General features: G+C 52.1%; 1 protein-coding gene across 7 annotated transcripts; it reads left to right on the forward strand.

The window, feature by feature from the left end:
* Positions 1–986: 986 nt before the first annotated feature.
* On the forward strand, positions 987–23,275 carry LOC104637402 (ADAMTS-like protein 2). Of its 7 annotated transcripts, none has more exons than XM_075760398.1 (18): positions 992–1,325; positions 7,957–8,094; positions 10,189–10,264; positions 10,775–10,877; positions 11,809–11,954; positions 12,698–12,821; positions 14,092–14,172; positions 14,610–14,785; positions 15,064–15,379; positions 16,096–16,516; positions 17,355–17,461; positions 17,648–17,777; positions 18,124–18,337; positions 18,960–19,115; positions 19,758–19,928; positions 21,614–21,790; positions 22,466–22,610; positions 22,731–23,275. In XM_075760398.1, exons 1-18 carry the CDS (start codon positions 1,147–1,149, stop codon positions 22,847–22,849), a joined length of 2,979 nt encoding a protein of 992 aa, XP_075616513.1. In that variant the 5' UTR covers positions 992–1,146; the 3' UTR covers positions 22,850–23,275. The 7 variants fall into 7 exon arrangements, with proteins under 7 accessions (XP_075616515.1, XP_075616513.1, XP_075616509.1 ...); XM_075760394.1 differs by having other exon boundaries at positions 995–1,325; positions 15,064–15,490; XM_075760397.1 differs by having other exon boundaries at positions 996–1,325; positions 7,952–8,094; positions 15,064–15,490.
* The last annotated feature ends 1,049 nt before the right edge of the window (positions 23,276–24,324 follow it).

A 24,324-nucleotide genomic window follows, 5' to 3' on the forward strand; every position in this document is an offset into this window, starting at 1 on the left:
ATTACAGCACATCTGGCAGGCAGAAACCGCTGCTCCCCAGACACCCACCCCAGGCTGGGGACACCTGATGCCATTTTTGCACAGCCTCTGTCCGTGGGCTCCGGGCAGGGCTGAGGTGTGCGGGCACAGAGACTCGCAGCATCTTGCCAGGAGCTGCCTTCTGATCACCAGCACAGCATGGAGGGGGGGTCCAGAAGGGAGGGGGGAAGGTACCAGCGAGCAAATTCACTCCTCTTAAGTTGCACGGTTGGCTATCTCAGGGTGCCAGCCTGCAAGCAGCACCTGCAGACAGGGATCGACAGATTTCTTTAAGCCCGGAAGGTCTCAGAGAGCTTCATGGGGGCTTCTGAGGTGCCATTGCATCTTCTGAGAAGGCCTCAAGCAGAGAGCAGACTGCTGCGAGTAGGTTCAAGAGGTCTCATTTTGCGGTGCGCTTTTTGCAGTTACTGCATAAAGACAGGATGCACAAACTGAGGTGGTGGAGAACAACTTTCACGTGGGACTTAAGCTGGGCTTTGGTATGTGACTTAACAAACCACGGCTGAGAACCAGGGCCTCCGGGCAACTAAGTCTTCTCTTAGTAAGAACCAGGTCATCAGGCTTGCTCACCATGCCGGCATGATTCATCCGCTCGGCCAGCAAGAGCAGCTCTCCATGTCGTGGGAGACGTTTCCTTCCCAGCACAGAGCGCTCCAGGGCCACCCAAAGGCATGCAGGAAAGATGAACGGGGTAGCAAATGAGTTTTGTGCAGGAGGAAACCAAAGGAGAGCTTCGCTTGGGAGGCAGGGCTTTGCAGGGGGGGAGCCCGGGTGGCTCAGCGGGGACCCGCTCGCTGTGTCACGCCGCCGCGGGGGGGTTACTAGGGCAGCTGCAAAAAGCGATGCGAGAAATTCAGGCAGGGCCGGGCGCTGGGACCGGCCGCAGGCAGGGCGGTACGAGGGGGCAGGCTCAGGCTGCCCGCCCCTGCCCCACAGCTCGCAGGCGGGACGCGGGGCCGAGCCCCGGGGCGGCGGGGCCTGAGGAGCGCCCGGCCCCCCCCCCCCTCCCCCGGCCCCCCTATCCCATCCCCATCCCCCGCCGAGCGGCCGCGCCGCGGGTCGCCGCCCGCCACCCGGCAGGTTGTAAAGTCATTAACTCCCTCAGCCATGCCGGGCCGCGCTCCGGCGGCGGCTGCTCCTGCTCCGGCCGCTGGTGGGCCGCCTCGCCGCCTCCTCCGCGGCGGCTGCAGCAGCAGCAGCAGCGCGGCATGGCCGCCGCTCCCCGCCGCCTCCGCCTTCTCCTCCTCCTCCTCCTCAGCGCCGCCGCCGCCCCCCTCGGCGCTAAGGTAAGCGGCGGCGGGTGGGCCCGCGGCGGCGGAGCCTCCCCTCCTTCCTTCCCTCCCCTCAGGGAGCCGCGCCGGGGCCGGGGCCAGGAGGGGCGCTCCGAGCTGGCGGGGCCGGTCCCGGCCGTCCCGGGCCTGCGCGGGGCAGGGTGGCCCGGCCCGCCCTGGGGAGCGGGCGGTCGCTACAGGGGAGCGGCGGTCTCTCGCCCTTCTCCGCAGGTCTCTGGTTCCTGCAGGGGACAGCTTGGACTTGGGGGGTCCTCCCCGCCGCCCTCCTTCAGGCTTGAGGTGCCCGAGAAGAGGGTTCTGTCGTGTCTCCCCCACATTTACCCCGAGGACCAGACGCTTTGCCCGCTCCCCAGCGGCCTGGCACTAAAGGCCGGGAGGGGTGGGGGTGAGGACGTCTATGGGAGCTTCCCAGCATCACCAGAAGGACCGCGGGGGAGCAGGGCCTTTCCCTGTTGGGGGTTCGCCGAGGCTGCCTCCCACGCTCATCCCTACCAGAGGGTTGACTCCAGTTTAGGGCTGAAAACAAACAGATTTTCCTCTTCCCGCTCTCTCCCGCCATCCTAGGCAGCTGCTTTCTCCGCTGTGGGGTGCATTGAAGCCCCACATTCCCCTCATCTCTGCTGTCCTCCACAAAGGACCTCCTCAGGCTGGCCCTCCTCGTGGCACTTGTTTCACAGCAGCACCAAAACCCCTCTGCCAGTCCCCTTCTCCTTCCCCAGGCCCGGCCTGGGAGAATTGCCCCCGTCATTGCAGCAGCGGAGGCAGACATCCCAGCTTCGCAGGGCGCCGGCTGTGCCCTTGCCTTCACAGGTCACTGCGTGCATTGTGGCTCGGCGCTCCATTTCCCCAAGGGGAACCCGGCTAGATTTCTTTGCTGCTAAAGGGTTTCCGCTCTGCTAAAGGAAGAGGGTTCTGGGTTGTGTTTTGCACCCCCAGACTCCATGGCTGGGGTGAAGCAATCTCACATGAGCTATCTTAAACACAGAGAAGACCAGACACCGCAGCTTTACTGTGGATAACCCAGGTCTGAGGAGCAGCAGCATCTCCTGTTCTGGGGTTATCTTCATTTTGAAGCTCAAGTCTCTCATTTCCACTTTGTTTTTACCTTCACACAGATCTGCTGCCTGTTCTGTTTATCCCTTAACTGTTGGGGTAAGTCACAGAGAAGCTTCAGGTAGAGCAAGCCGGGTGAAGTTAAACAGATATGAAATCCTTCATTTAGGACTGACCTGGATGGACTCCTGCATCAACACGTGTACACAACCCTTGGCTGCTTGTGGTCCTCCCTGCGCCTAGCAGCTGCGTTTGTACAGCACCTAAGAGGAGGGCATCGGGGCTGGGAGGAGGGCTGCTCAGCCCTGCCCAGGACAAACACACACCCGCACTGTTGCCCCGAGGACTCCTTTACTGCAGGAGATCCCTGCAGGGTTCTCGGATCAAGGATTGCGTGCTATGAGTTTGCCTGGCAGATGGGTTTGATAGTGTTGATTGGTGTCTCTGGTGCAAGACAGCGCACAAAATGGTCATTAGGGGATTAACCTGCAATTCCTCTTGCTGCTCGGTTTTCCGTATACTATGTGACTATACAAAAAAGTGTCAGAAAGCCTCAATCTGTAGATAGGGTAAGCAAATTCCTCCCTATGTGGGGCTAACTGCATTCAATGCCTCCAAAAAACCTAATGATAGAGATGCTTCTCACGCACGCTACCTGTTACCTCCCTTGTTCCCCTTCACAGATTTCTGTCCTTCCGGCTTGCCCCAAAGTAAGCGCGTTATCCCACTTGAAGGGAATGACCTCACTGACTTGGATCAAGTACGTTGTAATGACGTGCAGCGCTTGCCTGTGAACCTTCAGTCACGGCAGGATTATGAACAGTACTTGATAGTTCTCCACTGGCTTCTGTTCACCGGTTTTCTAATTTGCTTCTCATCTGCACCTCATTATACGTCCAGATTTCTGTTACTTATCTGCTGCAACATCACATCTTTAGCAAGCTACCATTTTTCCCCAGGTTAGTGTTCTTCCTGATCCTGTAAAAATTATCCTGCATTGCTCATTTTACCTCAGGATACCTTCCCCTCATGCAAAACTCCTCAAATATCTTGTTTCAACTTTTCTAAGGAAAAACTTGGTTTTGTCTCTGATTCCAACATTGAATGTCTCATACAAACTAGTCTACCCAAATAGGATAAAACAATGACAGGATGAGAAATAGCTTTACACAAATGCCAATTCTTTTGTAAAACATCAGGGCATAATTGCAAATGCTATTGTTTTATTTTTTTCAGGGCTGTGGTAGAGTCTTTCACCACAGCTTTAGTCAGAGAATGACACGGGAAACCCAGACCCGGGGAGTTGAATGTGGTCATTCGTTTCCAGATAATAATCTGACATCCGTCCCAGGCATTAGGACATCTGAAGCTACTTAGTATTTCAGTAGGTAGCATGGTTTGCTGTAGAGAGAAACCCTTAAATAAAGGGATCGTGGAAATTTTTTGGTAGAGGACATGCAGTTAAACGGCTTCGAAAAGGTCTGTGAAGGCTTTTTTTCATTTTCAGCTTCTAGTAGTCTTGGAAACTCAGGGTTGAGCAGAACAGTTTACAACAGCTACTGTGCCCTTCAGTGGTGGGCCAGCCCTTAAGGCATACCAGGCTGCAAGCAAGGGCCTTCCTCCCACAAGCTCCTCTATTAAGAAAACTAGACAGGCATGTTTGTGGTCTCTCTTCCCAGACAGCTTTTTTCCAGGACCCAGGCTCTAATGAATCTTGAGATTAGGCACAACAATAAGCAACACGGGAGGCTGGGCCACCGACACAGTAATTGCAGTTATTCCCAGGTTTCTGGGAAACACAGCGTAGCTCGGAGCTGATCCAGAGCATGACAGAGAGTCAGCGGAGAGTTTATTTTATCCCTCTCAGCTCTTCAGAAAGACTGCCTGGAAATCCGATAGGATGTCAGTCCAGGCCCACCCTTCTTTGCAGGGCTGAAGCATTTTGTTTGTGGCAGCCTTTGTTTGGCAGGGGGGAGGGAAACAGCTGCTGGGTCTTCGGTTAGACAAGAAAAAGCTTTCAGTGATGCTGGCTTAGAGACTGATGTTTCTGTCATTGATACTGGCAAGTCTGGAGACGGGTATTTTATCCTGGAAAAGTTCCCTGCAGATTGGGGTTCAGAGCTCTGGTCCCCGCAACGAGGGGACAGGAGGGCAACCCTCACCTGCTCAGTCGCATGGCCTCCGGTGCAGAGGCACAGAAATAACTCTGTTAGCCTCAGAGAGGAAGAACTGCAGCTGTATAATCACCCTGTGCCAAGCCACAGATGCCTCAGGGGAAATTCTTGCGGAGAGCACCTGGCTGAACTGGAATATGGTCTATATTTTCTACAGATGTATGTAAATTCTAGGCCTTATATTCCTCATCACCTAAGGAATTGTACCTGACCCTCTTACCTCCCTCAGGCAGAGCCCTCACCCAAGCCCAGGCAAAGCCAGCCTTATAAAGGCTGAACCTATGCGCATCTCCTGCTCCAGTGTTTCTAGCCTGCTCTTTTTCTGTGGTTCTGCAATAGAGTGCAAATTAGAGCAGCTCCAGCATCTCCTATAACCAGGAGAGTGCAAAAGAGTTGTTGTAAAGTCCCTTTGATTTCTCCTTCTGCCAGGAGGATGCGGGGGGCAATTCACTCAGCTGGAAGGTAGCTCTTGGGATTTGCTGACGGGCTTGGGAAACTAAAGCTAGGAGCTAATCTAATCTGGAGTCTGTCCCACAGTCCTTAATTTATTATCTGGAAATTTGGAAAATGCAAGTATCTCTAATTAAAACCAAGAGCCATTTGTGTGTCATGGTTAATGCAGATTTATTTCTGACAGTATAATAAATTCAGCACAGATTGGAACCAGCTGCCCTAGCGCTAAGTACCTGAAGTCCCCCCTCCATGTCACCAGGCGTAGGACTCAGCTGCAGTCTCACTGGCCAAGGGGACAGCTCAGCATTGTCCTTGCTTACACAAGAAAATAAATGCTCCTAGGCAAGGAAGCTTGGTCATGGAAAACCTGAGAACCAAATCAATCTACTTAAAAAGCGATTGATTCCTCTAGTGCAGAGAGGAAGCGGGATCAGGGCTTATGGATGTAGGGGAACACGTTTTATTAAAAAAAAAAAAAGTCTCTTTGACTAGCATCCTTCAGTAAATCTTCATTTGGGCTCCTGTCATTCCTGAATGTCACAACACAGAAACACATCCTAGTCTAACTGGAAGAGAGGCGCACAAAGGGAGAGATGCTGATCTTCCCCAAACCTCAGCTCTGCTACCACATGCCAAGTCTCCCTGCATCCAGGCAAAACACCCAAGAGCAGTAACCCTGAAAAGGAGCCTGCAGCTTTCCACCACTCCAAATAGAACAAAGTTTTTTTCATATCCAGGGGCAGGTGAGTAGAACAGGCTATTTCACTTCCCTTTGCTCGTTTCCCTTCTGCCCCATCTCACCTATTTGGATTGTAAGATCGCTGGAGCAGGGCTATCTTGCAGGTTTACAGCTACACAGATTTTTATTGCCATCTGGGGAAAAGCTACGTAAATATTGCAGCTTTTGGCCCACGTGCCTTCCATCCAGGCAGTCCATGCACCTCATGTAACCACTCAGTGAAGTGGTAAGACACCAGCTTTGATTATTACCTCAGCTATGGGAAAAGCTATATTGAGCTGAACTCTCCGCACAGATACCGGATAAATCATTGGCATTCTCCTTGACAGTTGTGAAGAGCTCTTCCTCCACAGGCCTTGAGATGCTTATCACAGAGAAGCATAGAAGGGGTCAGGCAAAGATTTTAGCTGAAAATACCTTACAATAAGAGACCTTCGGTTTCTTTCCTTTGTAAATGTGGAAGCTACGTAGTCAGCATTTCCATTTACAGTCTGATAATATACAGTCAGACAAAAATTCTCATAGGAAATAGGTTGAGATAATCATTTGGAAGAAGAGAAAAAAAAAAGGTATTTTTGACAACATGTCTGTTTCTTTTAAATTTCGCTTTTCTCTTGAGCAACTCACCTGCTGGCCACAACACGTGGTCCCTGTCAGGCAATTCAACTCCAGCCAGCACACCTAAGTACAGCAAAAAGTTCTGTTGTATTCTTATCTAAATCAACTATTGTAATCACTAGAGAGTAAAGCATCAGGTAACACGGAGTAGGTTACTGTCAACATGCTCTGGCTGTCACCAAGAAAAGGCACTATGTGCATTTCAACCACGCTGTTACAACTTAAAATCATTTGCATATTTGCATAAAACCAGCTGCATCTCCTCTGCCCAGAGGATGTTCTGTTGGCAGACACTGTGGCAACAGTAAGTTCTCAGGCAGGAATTACGCTACAAGATGAAGAACACTTTGGCTTTATTACACCATGAAAGAGCATAAAGCCAAGAAACAGTCAACCAAAATAGTGACCAGAGAATGTTTAGTGGTGAGCAAACCCTACTGAGTTTTTTTACACATCCATCAATTAAGCTTTGCAGACTGGTTTTTCACAACAGGACTATCAGCCACTGCCACAAACCTGCAAGTTTTGGTAATAGCAGGATTGATACAAGTTCCCTGAGCCTTTACTTTAACATAGCAGACTTCACGCCCACACAAATTATTCATTTTCTTCTACTAATACTGAAACAGCGTCAGCATTTTCAGCTGGATAAATCCCTTCCAATCACTGTCGCGTGTTAAACTCGTTGCTGCATTTAACACCACTCACAGCTGTATTTCAATAAACAGAAAATTAGTTCTTGCACAGACTAGTTTGCCAAAGTCCCTGGGAGCTTTTAGGCCATCAGACGCTACGCAGGAAAACACTGTAAGGGAAAAAAAACCAGGCAAAACACAGAATCTCTTACCTGCTGGGAATTGTGGAGGCACAGCCAACAGCAGCCTGCTGCAACAACCACAGTGGGGCCAGAAGAGCTCAGGTTTGCCAAATTTAAAGGCTCAGCCCCAGCAAGGCATGTTGGGAGAGGGAGCAATCCTCTTCTGAGCACAGCGGAGTGGATGGGGAGAGGGGACAACAGCAATTGTAGGAGAGCCTGGTTCCAAAGCACTCTTGAAAATTACTTTTGTGAGGGTTGGAGGGTGAGGAGCTTGGATCTGAGTTGATCTGGTCACAAAGAGAAATCTATTCATTAAAATACAGCTCCAGCGATTGACAGATGTGTACCAAGCACCACAGCTTTTCTTCTGCTCTCCCAGCCACACGTCAGACCCAGGCAGGCAGCATATGTGATCTGCTGTTCTATCTGACCCGGGCTGGGAGCAGCACTGTGGGGTCAGGCTGCAGCTGGCATTACCATCACACATGTCCAGCCCAACAGCCCTTCTCTGCATCGTGTCATGAGATCCCAGAGGCATCCTCATTCCCACGCATAACTCAGTCTTGGAGGGAAATTTGAATTTTGAGACATGTGAGTCTGATGTGGCCCCGTAGGGGCCTGATCCTGCCACAGTTGTCCCAGTGCTGCCTATTTAGAAAGCATCCAGGTGACTTGGTCCCTGGGAGAGCTGCCTTTGGAAGGCCCTTCTCTGCCCTGGGTGGTGAGGAGCCAGGTTCTCCAGCTAACCATGCTCTGTTTTTGTCAGGACAGTAGTGAGGCAGCAGATGGAGCTGGCCCCTGGGATGAAGAAGTCACCAAGTGGTGGGGAGAGTGGAGCTCCTGGTCTACCTGTTCCCGGTCCTGTGGAGGAGGCGTGATGTCCCGGGAGAGACACTGCTTACGACAGAGGTGAGTCGTGTCCCAGCCCGAGCCCTTGGCCAGGTCTCAAATGGCAGAGGGGAGATGGGGTGCCCCCAACCTGCATTTTGGGGCCAAACCTCCTGGGTTTGCAGAGTTGGCTGTTCCCTCTTCTGTGGCCTCTCAGAAAGGAAGGCAGCTGCCACCCATGGGGTAGGCGGTGAGCAGGCAGTGGTGGGGAGAAGCACGCCGCAGTGGGGCAGGGGACTGGCACCCTGAACATGTCACCCACTTGGCCTGGCTCATCCAATGGGGAGCAAGGGGCTGGTCCCCTCTTGGGGTCTGTGGGAGACTTGAAGATGATGGGGTTGTGGACTGGAGAAGTCTAGCTCAATTCCTCTTCCCCTCTCTTTCACACACCCTAGCCTACTGTGGCTGCTCCGACCAGCTGAACCCTGATTTGTAGCCAGTTCCTGTGCTGAGGATGTGGGTACATTTCCCAGACACCTTATGGGGACTTGATTTACTCCTGGCAGCAGCCAGCTCAGCCACGTCTCAGCAATTTCCCCTTTTTATTCCCTGCAGAGCTTGCAAGTCTTTTTCCCTCTGTCATTTATCTGGCTGTCACCTGACAGTATCTCCATTTGTCCCCTACAGCCACATTTGTCCCCTACATCTGCTGCAGTCCTAGTATCAGTTGGACAGGGTTTGTTGGAGTGGGGAGAGCTGGGGAACTTCAGCTGCCTGAACTCCCACCGTCCCCTCTGGGTCACCTTGCCACCAAGCCCTCCTCGGGCACCTCACTGCTGCTCCAGGCTCCTGAGATGTTAATGAGCGCCAGCATCCTGCAGCACAGCAAGCCCATGGGGGCTGCCCGCCCCATGCTTGGCCCCTTTCCCTTCTGCGTGAATGCACTCCTGAGTGGAGAAAACTCAAGTTAGGGGCCCCCCCATCCCCCTGCCTTCACTCTCCTTCCTGCAGCAGAAAACTTCTTTTACATGGCCTGGCTGACAGCATGGCAAGGGTCCAGATGTGCTCCAGTGCCTTCCATCTGGACGTGGCCTCCCCACTAACCAGGCTTGCCAGTGTCCCTGGCGCCGCTTCTCCTCCCCAGCACACCGTGGCCATCATGGGAGAGCAGTGGGAAACAGAGGGCGGGAGGGAGCCTGGGGCTGTCCCACACCCCACGCAGCCAGAGCAGCCCTTCTGCCCTTTGCCTGCTGCCAAGAGAGAGATTTTTTTCTCTCCATTTGGCATCTGCTCTATCCTTGACTCCACAGCTGGGGAGGGGAGGGCTTTGCTGTGGCATTTTATTCTAGGCTTCAAGTCTGAATTAAAAAAAAAGCAAAAAAAAAGCCCAGCATAAAAGCCAGCCAAAAGGTTTCTGCAGCTTCAAGGAGAACAGCTTAAGTGTGAGACAGGTGTACCCACGAAACAACTTCTGCCTGAGTCTCCTAGCAGCCTCTGCTTCAGCTGAAAGGGATGGCAGTTTTTAAGCCTTTTGGTGCAAATTTAGGCTCTGCCTACATAGTATAAAGCATCGCGCTGGAGGGATAGCTGCAGTACCTCTAGCCAGTCCAGCTTGAACATGCCTATGGGGTTCTTCATTACACAGTGCATGCTAACTCCAGCTAGCCATGGATAAAGCATCAAGCGTTGAGAAATTCTCATGGTTTTAGGCAATCATCTGCACCGAGCCTTTCCTGCTAATCTTTTAAGGTGGCCAGTCCCCGTGAGAGATGCCATCTCTCTGCCTACCGCAACCGCATAGTGAATCCTGGAATCAACTCCCCTGGTCACTGCAAATCCTGGGTGCTTCCGTGGGAGTGGTGGATCATCACGGTCTGTTGTCCTTTTGTCACACAACCCTTTTAGAGCTCAGAGGTGAAGGGACACAGTGGTGGTAATATTGCAGTTGCTCCCTGTCTGCTCAACCTGCCCCAAAACAAGAGTAGACTAAAATCACAGTCTAAAAGCACTGAAAATGTGTTTCAGAGGAGGTGTTAGCTAGTCTAGATCCAGAAAGCTTTGCTCTGATAAAATGCCTGCCTTGCTTCTCCCCATTAAGTCAGGCCTGACTTCCCTGTCATCCTCAATACCTTAGTACTTGACAGACCTCCAGCTCATTTTCTTTCTGCTTTGCAGGCTCCAGATGCCCCAGGGAACAAACAGCACCATGTGTGTTGGTCAAGCCAAGTACTACGAACTGTGCCAGCAGCAGGTGAGAACCACTTCCAATACTGACTGGTCCTTGCTGGGGGAATGTTGGACTTTCAGGGTGACACTTGGAGCTGCATGAGCACCAACACTCAGGGTGCGACCGGTCCATCAGATGAGTGCAGGCAGGTGGTACAATCCACTCCTGGAGTGGTTGCTGGTGTGCCTTTGAAGACGTGGGAGATGGGCTCTACTCTCTGGGACTGAGAGGTGTGGGAAAAGGATATAAAAACATATTTGTTGTGGGGTGGTGGGAGGGACAATTTTTTTCCAGTATGCTTTTCCCTTCGCTGGACGTAATTTTTGCCAGACTGTTAAACAGAGTTGTCTGAGGTGCCCTTGGCGATGGAGTCCTGGCCTTTCTGCCTGTATTATGGCACCTCAGGGTCCAGTACTGATTCCTTCCAGGGTGGACAGGGCATTTTCATCCTCCAAGGATGCAGCAGGGACAAGCAGCTGTTACAACCATGGCTGTGATGTAGGGAGCTTTTGATCACATTTATTCCCTCCATAGCCCTGCCCAGCCAACACAGCAAGCTTCAAACAGCAGCAGTGCTCCAGTTTCAATGCCAAAGCCTTTGGGAAGCGCTATTACCACTGGATGCCGCTCTATCCAGGTGGGTTTTCACAGTTTCACACAAAGGATCAGGGTGAGAAAACACCCACAGGATCTTCTCACATAGGAGAAGGGGAAGGCCCCAGGGGACAAGGGATGGATGCTCCTGGCTGGTCTGGAAGTGCTTCCCTATGCTCCCTGCTTTGGAGAAATCGTTCCCTGTCTCTTCACAGAACCGCTCCACCCAGCCAGGCCTCCTCTCTCACCACATTGCTCCTGTTTTGGATCCTACATCAGCAAGCACTGGTGGGCAGACAGGACACAGGCTTCTCTGAGTTGTCTTGGCTAACCAGCAGTCATCTTGGCAGAGTGGGTGTTCACGCTCTTTGTGCCTTCTACCATTTTGGCTGCCTCTTTCACCCAGCATGCTTCCCACTGGGTTGGTGGTGGGTTGTTCTGAACAGGATGCCCATATGTTTCCTGCACAGGCCAGACAGAACGCTTCACGTGGCTTGCCAGTTGTCCCTCGAGGCCCAGACTGAGCTCACCTAAGATGTTACCCTCTTTCTGGACCCTCCTGTTTTTCTCTTTCCATTAGCTGCTGAGGGGACATAGAACGTCTGCACCTCTAGCTTCAGTCGCTCAGCTGAATGGGGTGTAGCTGGCCACAGCCCCACACAGTCGGTACCCCTCTTACAAGTCTTGCTTGATTTATGTGTGGCCTGGGTTCTGCTGATGCAGACTCCCATGTCTGGCACAGGGGATGGCACAGCAAAGGGGAGAGGGTATGGCAGGGAAGAGGGTGCGCCAGGAAGAAGCATTTCCACTAGGCATGGCCCCTTTACTACTGCAAAATTTGTAGTCTTGGGGTCTCATCTCAAGAAGCAAGAACATACAAACCATCAGTATGGATAAGAGGAGAGTCCCCTTCCTCACTGCCCATCTCTGAGCACCTTGATCTGCCTGGTGACTTTCTGCTTCTGTCCCTTCAGATGACTACACCAGTATCTCCAACAAGCCGTGTGACCTCCAATGCACCACCCGGAGCGGAGAGAGGCAGCTGATGGCCCGAGCACAGGATGGTACCTCCTGCAAGGACAGGACCCATCAAGGGGTCTGCATCAATGGGAAGTGTGAGGTGAGGCTCTGGGAGGAAATAGTACAGAAATTGAGAGTGTGAGCCCATGGCTGGACCTCCTGGTCATCACAAAGCCGGGGTCCCAGCAGGGAATTGAAGCTGGGGCCTGGCGTGGAGTAATCACATTCACTCTTGAATGTCTGTGGGGCTAGAAGAGAGCAGAGAGGTTCACACAAAAGGAGTTGTGTACATCGACATGTTCTCACTGAGTGACAGCACTTTCCTCCCAGCACAGAGAAGACTAGAATTGCAAGTTTGTTTATATAATAACCCAATTTAAAAAAAAAATTAAAAAATCTTCCATTTGATTTTTTTTTCTCTCATACAGCAAGGATGAAGGGTGGTTGTAGGTAGTGTTACAGAGAGGTACCTTAGCACCTCAGGCAGGACTACCTTTGATGCAGCATCTTCTGGAGAGTGATGTTGTACATTGCTCTATCAGTGAGGAGAACTGACCTAAATGCAGAGACAAGGAACCGCAACAGATTACCCAAGCCTTAACTCCATTCACCTACATGCACGAGCCCCTGCCTCACGTTCAGGGGCACGATATAGATAGATAGCCACAGGTTACACAAGCGAATTCCTGCTGCTGTTGGATTAATTCATTACTCCACTCCAAGCTACCCTACATCCCCTCCAAAAACCTCACCAAAAGAGCGCAGTAGCATTTTCTTGAAAAGACCCTGACCTGTGGAGATAAGCTGGCTGCAGGAAACCCTTTCTTGTTTTATTCTTTGCAGCCAGTTGGGTGCGATGGGAGCCTGTACTCACCCCGGACGATGGACAGATGCAGGGTGTGTGGAGGGGACGGCAGCACTTGCCACCGTGTCTCGGGCAGCTTCCGAAGGGCAATCTCACAGATAGGTACTCCCTGCTACCACAGTCCAGAGACTTCACCTGCTACTTCTTACCACCAGCTGGCATGAACGGTGATTGGCTTGAATGCGGGTAGGAGTTTCCCAGCTGCTTGGTGGAAAGAGCTGAAGAGTGCCACTCCTGCTTAAATGCCTGTATTTTGTCCTTTTTCACTTAATAATCATCAGAAGAGATTGGTTGGATGTGCTGTATATTAGGCTGGTAAGGTTTCCCTTCACCTCTTTACAATAGGAAGCAGCTGGGGATCTATTTGTTCCTATTGATTTTGGCATCTTACCCACCTCAGATAATGTGAAGAGATCAATGAATCTTCTTTTATTTGTGCTACACATTCATTTGAAACCTAAGCTCCTATGATGAGGGTCAATGGTGTTTCTTTCAGCCTGTTTGTCTCCTGGTTTCCCCAGTCCTATGGTTGGCACAGCCGAGGGACAGTCCCTCTGAAACTGGGCTGCCCTTGCAACCTCATGGCCCATTCCTCTACCCACCGAAGGAATAGACTGTGGTATGCTCATTAGCAATTAATTAACTGTGGTTTGAGGATGCTTTGGAACATCATTTCACATTGTTGTTTCACTAGCCTGCCTCGCTCTCTACAGACACCAGACTAGAAAAGCACTAAGTCCCTTTCCAGAGCAGGGGTAACAGCGCTAACCCCTCTAGCCCCTCTAGCAGTACAGATACAGTTTGGCCTCCTGTTCCAGTCCTCATAAAATCTTACAGAACGGACAAGACCTCCATTTCTAGCAGGAAAGACTGTCTGCCAAACCACGTAATTTAAGAGCTGCCTTATTTCCTCTCCCTTTAAAGGTCAATTTTTATGCTACTCCTGAGACGAATTCTGTTGAGTCAGGACCTGAGGGGACCTATGGTCTTTTCCACCCTCTGTTCAGCATCAGCCCTGATCACTAGTACACTTTTCCTGTGCTCTTGCCAGAAAAAGCATGGGAGCACATTGATCCACACACCTAAAGCCAGACGGTTATACTTGTGCAGTTCCTTCCTTACTCCAAACCGAGCAGTGCTCAGATTGAGCCTGAGAGACCTGTAACGGTTATCTGTAATGGGACTCACAGGGGAACTGGGATTAGAGCTCACAAACTGATGCAACATCCATTTACATCCTTAGCGTCCTGCCCCTGAAGGACAGCGCTGCCCTCCTACGTACACACTTGTCCCATGAGCTGCTTTTCCTCCCTAGACCTTTGTATTCTCTCCTTGGGGTTTCCTCACCCTCTGTTCTGTTCCCGTTCCTCAGGTTACGTGTTCATCACCAACATCCCTGCCGGTGCCACGGACATCCTCATCATTGAGCGCAGGAAAACAGAAAACATCCTAGGTAAGCAGCGGAACCGGATGATGTGGAGATCCCAGTTCAGCTGCCGGTGAGGTGTGAGGAGGTCGGAGGGCTCTGTTCACTCCCATCCATGATGCGGAAGAACTATCTGTGAGCATTTCCTCCAGGGGCTCTTCATCTCTCCATAAACCAAGGCTACCACAGCTCTAGCAGTCAGGGGCAGGAGGCACATTGGGAAACCAAGCTCACTATGGGCACTCTCTGCTGTGAAGACGTTTGTGCTCTTGTTGGAGAGGGAAATTAAAGCAGCAGGCATTGAACACTGCTGATCTGACCTCGTGGAACATGAATGCTGGAGCCTGCAGTTCTTTTTCTACCAGGCTGTTCTTGGTCATGAGCTGTTTGCTCTCCTCAGTGCCCGTGCAGCCCCAATGCTCTGCACAAAGTATTTTATTTGTCCCTTTTCTCTCTCTTTAAAGCACTCGCTGATGAATCTGGGCATTTCTTCTTCAACGGCAACTCCATCATTGATAACCCCCAGAACTTCAGGGTAGCTGGCACGATCTTCAAGTACCGGCGGCCCTCGAGCCTGAGCTCAGATGGGCTGGAGTATATCATAGCTCATGGGCCCACTAACCAGTCTCTGAACGCCATGGTACGTGAGCTAGTTTTAGGCTTTCCTGCCTTGCGTGTCCCAAAATTGTGAGCCTTCGTCAGTAAAGGGAAGGTTAACCTGGTTCCCAAGCCAAACTTGAGTGTGTGGGCGGCTGAGGAAGCCAGATATTGTCTTGGGAGGGGGTTTCCTCTTTGATTTATGAGGATGCTGCCTTCTCTTAACATCCATCACAAAATGGATGTGGCTAGAAGAAGTCTCTGGGAAATACATGTCCTTAAAATAAAAAGGGTTTTGCCTTCTTTTCCTGTTGCCTCCAGTACTATAACTTCAATGGGAAAATGCCACACATAACTTATGACTACACCGTACCACGGACACCACCTCTCCAAACCACAGCCCCTGCTGTAGACAGACCTTTCTATCAACACCTCCCAGAGCCCAGCCAGAACCATCCCATTCCAGCCAACTCCAGAGCTGCCCAGGACTTCAATGCCACGTGGCTCTCCCTGTCACCAGATGACACCAGTGAACAGCTTCCTCTAAGAGAAGGGCACGAAGATTTAGGCTTTGGTCATCCGCACTTCTTCCAGACCAACTCCACCACACAGACTCAGGACTGGGGCTGGGAACAAGGTGAAGAGAAGGAGAAGTATGACTTCCAGATAAGACAGGTCTACCATGCAAACACAGCAGGAGAGGAAGAGGAGGAGAAAGCGGCAGCAGTTGGTGGAGAAACAGAGTTGGGTTGGTTGCTTTGTTTTTCCTTCTCTCCCATTTTACTCATTGAAAGCAGACATCTCACACTGGTCTTCTTGAAATCTAAGGTGCTTTTACCAGCAGAGCGGACAGGAGGGAACGATGATTAGTGAGGTGGAGACTGTCAGGGAGCAGCAAGAGCCAGTAGCTCTGTAGGGAAGTGGAGCTGGGAGAGAGTGGCCACGATGTGGATCTGGCAGTGCCCTCTCAGGCAGGGCAGTCCCACAGCACCCGAGCTTGGCAAGCAGGGCAGGGACAGCAACAGGTCCTCGCAACCCTCTAGTCATCAGCAGGTGAAAACAAGGTGACAAGTCAAATCTGAGGTCAAGCTGGGAAAGCCAAACAGCAGTTCAGGGACAAATACACCTGCAGCGTTGGACTGAAGGCCCAGGCCTGAGCTTAAATGGAGCTCCTGAGCCACGGGCAGAGAGCTTGTGTAAGGTTGATCAGGGCAATTAAGGCCTGTTGGTGTACCCTGGTGGCAATTTATGATTTTGAGGCCAAATACTCAATGTTTTTTGTCTTGTTAAATACCACATGCTGAAGTATAACTCATCCAATATAATTAAAGCATCCCTGTATTTTTCTGCCAGCTCTCAGGTTCAACCAAATTTCCATCAGCACAGCTGTACCCTACAGCATGAGGCGATCCGAGCTCTCGGAGAACAGCCGCATGGCATCCTCCAGGCTTCGTCTCTTCAGGCGACTGTGTCACCGAGACCCGCACAACACTGCCTTCTGTAGGGAGCTGCAGCACCTGGCAGCAAGGCTGGCCCCGAGGAACTCCACAGCAGGACTATGGACCGAGACGGCTGCCCGGTGGCCGCAGGGCCTCCACAAAGCGCCGGCCCGTAAGAACTCACTGGAGGACTTGAAGGTGGATGCATTTGCTGGGAGTCATGGGGAAGCAGCCAACTACAGCGTGATGGCATCTGTGGAGAGCCCTCTGCTAGGTGCCAGCACAACTGCGGACATCAGCCAGGCAGAGCCTCTGCAAGCCCCTGGCACTGAAAGGTGGCACTTGATTTCCTGGGCAAAACAGGAGCGTGGTTAGCTGGGGAGGGAGGGTCAGGCCAGTCCTCTGGTAGTCTTACTGCTGTCCTTGATGTCCTCATTCTCCAGTGTCTGTCCATGCAGCTGCTGTAGGTGCTTGACCAATGGTGTGTCCTCCAAAGACTGATTGGCACAACTGGCTTGACACAGAGCTCCCAGAATGTATTTTGCCCCCCTTCCCACCTCCCTCTAAGGGATCCAATTAAATGGGTTCTGAAGGACCTGGGAGGCCAACGCTAATACAATTGTAAAGAAGGCCAGGAGTCTACAGCACGTCACGTACACACATTGACCAGCACATCATGCCCCTTCTGTCCCATTCTTCTGGGCACACATGCCTCTGTAACCTCAGTAAACATTTGGCAGGAAACAGAGGGCCAACTTTTAAACATTTCTGGCAAGCCACATGTGAACTTTCCCACCACATTATAAGAGGGACCTTGCTCAAGCTCTCCTTTCCAACCTAATGCTGTACCTTTCAAGGTGATAGTACAAACCGAGGCTGAGGGCACCCGCATGGTCGAAAGGCCATAATTTGGACAAGTCTCACTATGAATGATGCCTCCTCTCAGAGGGATGTTGATCCTACAGCTATCCACAGCCTTGCTAGTTGAATTCAGGAGGTGGATCAAGGCTTTACACTCTCTGTTCATCAGTGGTCCATTTTGCCTAAGGAGGGGGAGATGGAGAGCAGAAACACTGGGTTTCTTCCCATCTTCAAAGACAGTGAGGAGGAATTTCACTATATGTTTGCAGAAATTTTTCATTTTTAGCTCATGCCGCCTCCTTTTTTCCACAGCAATGAGTTTGATGTGAGCCCCCTGGGCCATGATGACATCAGCTTGGCTGACATGTATCGGTGGAAAGTCTCAGCTTATGCCCCCTGCAGCTCCACGTGCACTTCAGGTAGGTTTGGCTTCAAGTGACTGATCATTTGAGGTCTTTTTTGGCTGTTGATGGAGAGAATACTGGTATTTTTTAAAATGGCAGGTAGAGTTTCAGATGCAGTGAGCACTCCAGTAATTTAATCATGGTGGGAGGAGGCTTTTGGTTCTGATGGAGCCTGACCAAGAGAGGGTCTTGATTGCCCAGCAGGTATCAGCACCTCCTATGCAATGTGTGTCCGGTACGATGGAGTGGAAGTGGATGAAACGTACTGCGATGCCCTAACCCGACCAGAACCTACTCACGAATTTTGTGCAGGGAGAGATTGCCAGCCTAGGTGAGTGGAAATGACATCTGCTGTCCATGGGGACAGCATATCTTTATAAGGATCACTTCCTCCTCAAAGTATACAGCCATTTCTGGGCTTAAACAACTATGCCCTTGTATCCCTCGTAAGCAAAAAGAGGGAAGGAGTTTGCTGTCTAAATTGCCTGCTAAGGGCAAAGTTGGCTTTCAAGACCAGCATCGCCTTAACACATACATACGTGCCGAGCAGGTTGATAGCAGCAGCTCCTGGGTGAGGGCGCCGCAGGCACGCAGGCACTCCCCAGCCTCCCCGTATCCCTTGTCCCCCTTACCTGGATTTTCCTGTGTGCTTTCTCTCCTGGGGCCTGCTCGTGGAGGTGGGAGACCAGCCGGTGGAGCGAATGTTCCAGAACCTGTGGTGAGGGCTATCAGTACCGCACCGTGCGCTGCTGGAAGATGTTGGCTCCGGGCTTTGACAGCTCCGTTTATGATGACCTCTGTGAGTCAGCTGGGCTGGCCAGGCCCATGGAGAGGAAAGCCTGCAAGAACAAGGCCTGTGGGCCCCAGTGGGAGCTCTCCGAGTGGTCCGAGGTAGGCAGTGGGGGAGCTTTGCTTCCAGAGGTAAGCGGCCAGGGCTGGGCTGGGGCCTGGAGGAAGGGGGCTGGCTGATGTTGGGGACTGAGGCGTCCCCTGGCCAGCTGCATCCCGGGGAAACAAGGACTGCCTCTACCCACCGCTCCCCTGTTCTGGCACTGCCCAGCAAACCAAGGACATTGCAAAACATTTTTTCTAAGGTCACTTCTCAAGCAGGATGTTGACCAAATGAAAGCCCTGTCAGCAAGAGGCTTTGCCTCCCTCTTCCCAAGGATTTAACTAAGGGCAGATGGGAAAACAGCATGGAGACATAGAGGAGCCAAAACCCAATTGACATCCCTTTGATTGACTTCCCACGGCCTGCTTGGGACTGGGACAGCGGAGCTGCCCAGTGACTTTGAATGGCAGTCCAGGCCCCAGCATCTTGGAGCATTAGGACCCAAAGTAATTAAGCAGCAGAGACAGACCCACCTTTCTCTGTCCTTGCTGGAGCCCTTCCCCTCTTCTCTAGTGCAGCAGGAGGAAAACAGGAGGAGGCATAGCTGCCTCCCCTGCCTTTGCTCGTCCCCCTTGTTCTCTGCTTCCAAGCCCCGGGCCTGACTCTCTATGGCCATTGCAGTGTTCAGCCCGGTGTGGCACGCAGGGGACGATGAAGCGGGAGGTGCGCTGCTCGGTGGAAGCACCCCTCTGCGACGAGTCGCGGAAGCCCAGCAGCGAGAAGGTGTGCACAGGACCGCCCTGTGACCGCCGCTGGACTGCTTCGGATTGGGGCCCGGTGAGTCTGGAGCGTCTGCTTCTCCTTACACCCAATGCTGGGGCTGCAGGGCTGGTGGGAAGGAGTAGGTGGGCAGTCATGCTACTGCTCTCTTTTGGCTTTCTTCTGGCACCTGCTAAGCTAAAGAAACTAGAATAATCTGTATTTTTGCCTCTCCATGCTGTACATATCATAGAATCATAGAACCATAGAATGGTTTGGGTTGGAAGGGACCTTAAAGATCATCTAGTTCCAACCCCCCTGCTGCAGGCAGGGACACCCTCCACTAGACCACGTTGCCCAAAGCCTCATCCAGCCTGGTCTTAAACACTTCCAGGGATGGGACATCCACAACCTCTCTGGGCAACCTGTTCCAGTGCCTCTCCACTCTAACAGTAAAAATTTCTTTCTAACATCTGATCTAAATCGACCCTCCTTCAGCTTAAACCCATTACCCCTTGTCCTGTCACTACACTCCCTGATTACACTACATCTTGATTAGCTGTGAGGTGAGCTCCATTCAATAATCTGGGAAGCTCACAGCACCTGGAGAATAGAAGCCCTAGACCAGATGTACCTCTGAAGGCCCTTGGGATTCAGTGCCACAGTCCCAGTGACCCCTTCACCTTCTTGCTGTGTCTAAATGCCCTTTATTCCTCCAAGTGCTCAGGTTCGTGTGGTGAGGGACGCATGAGCCGCTTCATCGCCTGTCGCAACCTGGAGGGGAAGGTGATCTCCGACTCGCAGTGTGACCCAGCCACCAAGCCCCTGGCTGTCCATCCATGTGGAGACAAGAACTGCCCTGCACACTGGGTGGAGCAGGAGTGGGACCAGGTAAAACCCAGCCCTGTGTCCTCAGCTCTCCTTCCCACCCCATATCCCACAGGAGATGGTGAGAGCCTGGCTCCCTTGGCAGAGCAAGGTTGTATGCTACGACCTCCAACTTAGGAGCTGTACCCTCATCCTAGCTCCTTCCAGAGAGAGGGAAGGAGCAATAAATAACCATACCCTAAAGACCACCGCAAAGTTTGTGGCATTTGCTGCCTTCCCATGGACTTCCGTTGGAGGGCAGCAGTGTCCTAAAGAAACCATCCTCTCCCACCTCTTGCTCCCAGCTGGCAGTTGCAGACACCTCAGCGGAGCTCTTTGTCCAGAACCTGCACTCAGCCCCCCAAGATTTTGGTCCCACTACTAAAGAGAAAGCCCCAACAAAGCCAGCGTAATCTCTAATTAAATAATAGCCAGAGATAAACTTGAATCACAGCCCAGATCCCTGCCCTGGAAGTCACATCCAGGCCATGACCGTGTACTTGCCTCAGGACTCGTTGTCCAGCAAGCATGGTCCAGGTGCCCTGTTCTACCAAGCAATCGGTCTCTGCCAGTCTACGTACTCCCCCTTCTCTTGCTCAAGGCCTAGGGGCTCTGGGATTCCTGTTACAAGCTGGTCCAAAGAGCACCCAGAAGGAACATGTCGAGTCAGTTGTGGGGTTTGGGCTTTGTCTTCAAAGTCTTTAGCAAAATAGGGATTCACAAGGCAGTAAGGAAGATGATTTCTAGGAAACCAGAGAAGCAGCCAAGCCCTCTCCCTTCCAACCGCAGCTAAACTTCTGTTCTCATTTTGCTTCCCTTTAAAGCTGTTGACTACATTCAGCTGAGTCTCCCTCCAGCACTGGTAACAAGCACAAACTGGTTAAACCTACAGCAGTCCCATAACCCTGTCCCGCTCTCTGGCCTGGGGTGTGGGTCACAAACAATGCTGCAGTGCAGTTTTTCAGCTGCGTCCAGGCTATTAAACTCACCTGACCTCTGAAAGACCAGCTGGGCTCCCCATCTTCACGTGTGCCAGCTTCTTTGCCGTGTTCTCTTGGTCCATCAGCTCTGACTTTGCAGGATGACTAAGGGTGGATGCAAAGCCAGCTGTGCTGGCCCTGCCGTGGTGAAGGTGGCCACAAACCAGTGAAATCTCAAACTGGCAACTGCCTCCATGGGCATCAGGGAGCAGAGCTGAGCTAGAGTAAGAAATCGAGCTCCCAGCTAAGCCTGCGTAGCTTCAGGTTCAGCAGTACTTGTCCATGCAAAGCACCTGCAGTGCACCAGTTCGGTCCCCTTGGGCCCACACAAAGCTTGTCAGTACTCAGAGATGTAGGTTGCTACGTGAATACACTGTGTGGTTTTTGAGAACAGATGCACATAAAATAAGAGAGAAACAGCCTTTTGTAGTCTTACCTTGGCTGCTCCAGGTCCCTTGTGGTAGCTGCTCTTGAGGCCAGCCAAGGTGAATTTGCCATCCCCAGTGCTGGCTAAACACTAATTCCCAGCTCCTGTCCTCGCTCCCTCAGAAATTCAGCTCCTTTGCAGACACCCGTTGCTGCTGTGACCTGGGCAGCACTGCCTCCGTTAGACTGGTGTCAGCACATGCATCAAGCACCTTCTGAGCTGGATGCCATCTAACCTGCAGCCTGAAGCTCTACAGCGGACAAACATCATTTGTTACCTGGCTGTTACGTTCTCTTTCCCAGTGTGATGCTAGCTGCGGGCGAGGGATGAAGACCCGGGCTGTCTTGTGCGCGGGCCTGGAGAATGGCGTGTACAGGGAGTACCCCGAGAAGCGCTGTGAGGCCTCTCAGAAACCTGAGGAGCAAGCTGCCTGTTTCAAGAGGCCATGTTCTACGTGGTTCACTACCTCCTGGTCTCAGGTAGGGCTCAGGGTGGTGGAGAAGGGGGAGAGGAGACCTCATTAACCTAGGCTGGCGGAGCATGACCTGCTCTGAGGGTTTCTAGCAGCCTGTTCTGCCGAGGGCCGCGTTAGGTCTGGATGGGACCATGAGCTCTGCTCTTCTGCAGACCAGGTAGCAGGTGGAGGAACTGGCACACGCAAGCTGGAAAAAACCTTAGAGCATGTGGATTATTGCTTCAAGCAAGAGCGCGCACTGCACTGCAGGCAATGCAGCTGCGTCCCCTCCTCTGCCAGGAGTCAATGTTCTGTCTTTCCCTGCTTTCCTTTGATTTGAACTGGTGAGCTTTTAGGGCACGGGAGGACAGGGGAAGCTGGGCCTGGCTCGCAGCAGCCGTTTTCTCCATCTTCTGTCACAGCATAAACACTCAAAGCAAAAACAATTCTGGGTTGCATTAAAGAGGTGAAAGCAGACTCCTCCTTTGCTCTGCCCCAAGCCTGGCTCAGGGAAGCTTTCCTTCAGCAAAAAAAGGGGAGCGTAAGTTTGAGATCACTGTGGGATTTGACCCAAACCTCCTTAAGAACAGTCTCCAAAGCAGGGACCGGGAGGCCTCACTAGAAGAACAAACTTGGGAACTATAGAAAAAGAAAAAAGAACGTCTCTCATGATCTCTTTCTGCTCTCTTGATCCCGACAGTGCAGCAAGACGTGTGGTGCTGGTGTGCGACTGCGTGAGGTGAAGTGTTACCAGGGGGAAGCGCTGGCTCAGGGCTGTGACCCCACTTCCAAACCAGAAGCCAGGCAGACGTGCCAACTCCAGCCGTGCCCCACAGAGGCACCAGGTAAGTCTGGCCAGGCAGGGAGGGCGAGGAGCCCTTGGGAGCCCTTTGCTCTGTCCAGCTCTCTGCTGGGGAAGCACATCTCCTTTTTAACCCCTTCTATGGATGCTCCTGCTTCCCCAGAAGAAGACTGTGAAGATAAAGCGACGGCCAACTGCGTGCTGGTGCTGAAGGTGAAGCTGTGCTCTCACTGGTACTACAGGAAGGCATGCTGCCGGTCGTGTCGGCTCAAGTCACCCTGACTGCTGCCAGGCTGTACTTCCCTTCCAAGTTCAGGGGCAAGAGCCCCCTCGAGCCAGACTTTACCACTTGAAGCCAACCCACTTGGCTTGGCTGTGGGGCCTGTCCCTGTAGACCAGCCTGCTCAGCGAGGAAGGCTTCCTAGGACTTCGTCATCACCGTTCCCTCTCCACCAAGAGGATTTTACACAAGACAAACCATCAGCTCCTAGAAAGCTACTGAGAAGTGAGTTGGGAAAGCCTGTCCCTGCTGTTGTCATCTCTGATGAGCTCTAGTTGGAGGCAGTGGGGCGCAGAGGTCAGCCCGCAGCAGGGCACAGATGACGGCAGCCGTCTCTCTGGTCTGCCCTGCAGATTTTTCTACTACAAGGGCAGTTTCCAAAACACACTGAAAAATTCTGTGTCACAATAAAGAGCTAAACTGTAAAACTGTGGTCTTGGGATGCGTGTACCTAGAGGCAAGGGAGGAAGAGGGACACAAGGGGAGGGAAAGCAGAAGCAGGAAGGGTGAGCAGGAAAAATCCTTGTACCAGTACAGCTTCCAGGCAGCACCAGATAAACCCCATTTTGTGTTGCCTGCCAAAGAACAGAAACCACTCCTGTTTTGTATTTCAAAGTCCTCATTTATTTCTGACATTAAATTTGGACCCATAGCTGAGCAACAAAGAGAATAACAGGAGCAATCTGAAGTGGACAAAATCTGGGATCCCTGCCCCTACCCCATCCTGTTCCTCCTCCGTCCCCCAAACCTTCTAACCCACCGTTGCGTCTCCCGTGTTTCCAGCCCTTTCACACTCACCCGCTTCTCTGTAGCCATGCCAGACGCGGGGTGTTGCGCTGGCCTTGAGGATAACCCTCCTCTTGGCCATCCAGCTACTCTGGAACTGCCTCGCCAGCCTTGGCACCTTGTTAGCAGGCAACAGGTCGCGCTTACTTTGCGTGTGATGAAGATGACGATGCGCTTGCCTTCCTTTTCACCAGAACGGTGACCCACAGAAGCAAAAGCCCCCTGTGTTATTCCCACCCTCCGGAGGTCATGGCCCGGCACGTGCTGCCACTGCGGTGGGAAGCCTTGCTGCGTGCCAAGAGGTAGAGTTGGATGCCAGGAGCAGATGCTCTAGTGGGAAAGGACAGGATTTACTGAGTTAGCCAAGAAAAAGAGTCACAGATTATATTTTCAGGGAGGAGTACTGGCTGGATGGGAAGCGGTAGGAGCTACGGACTATTGGCCAGTGGGATCCGGAGAGCTTTGCTGCTGCTAACTTTCATCTTCCCTCCTGCCTACCCTTAACGTGAGAGGACATTTAAAAACTGCTATCACTATTTGGAGGATGGAAGGAGACTCTAAAAAGAGATGCAGCTAGTCTGAGTCTCGGGATAATGGAAATGCAGTGTCTTTCTGGGCCAGAGGTGCAGGAGATGGTGCATAACGTTTGCTCAGAAGGCTGTGTAAAATGCGAGCTAGGGCAAGGTGTTTG

Source organism: Balearica regulorum, chromosome 8, assembly GCF_011004875.1.
Source record: "Balearica regulorum gibbericeps isolate bBalReg1 chromosome 8, bBalReg1.pri, whole genome shotgun sequence".
In the NCBI taxonomy this organism is placed as follows: Eukaryota; Metazoa; Chordata; class Aves; order Gruiformes; family Gruidae; genus Balearica; species Balearica regulorum.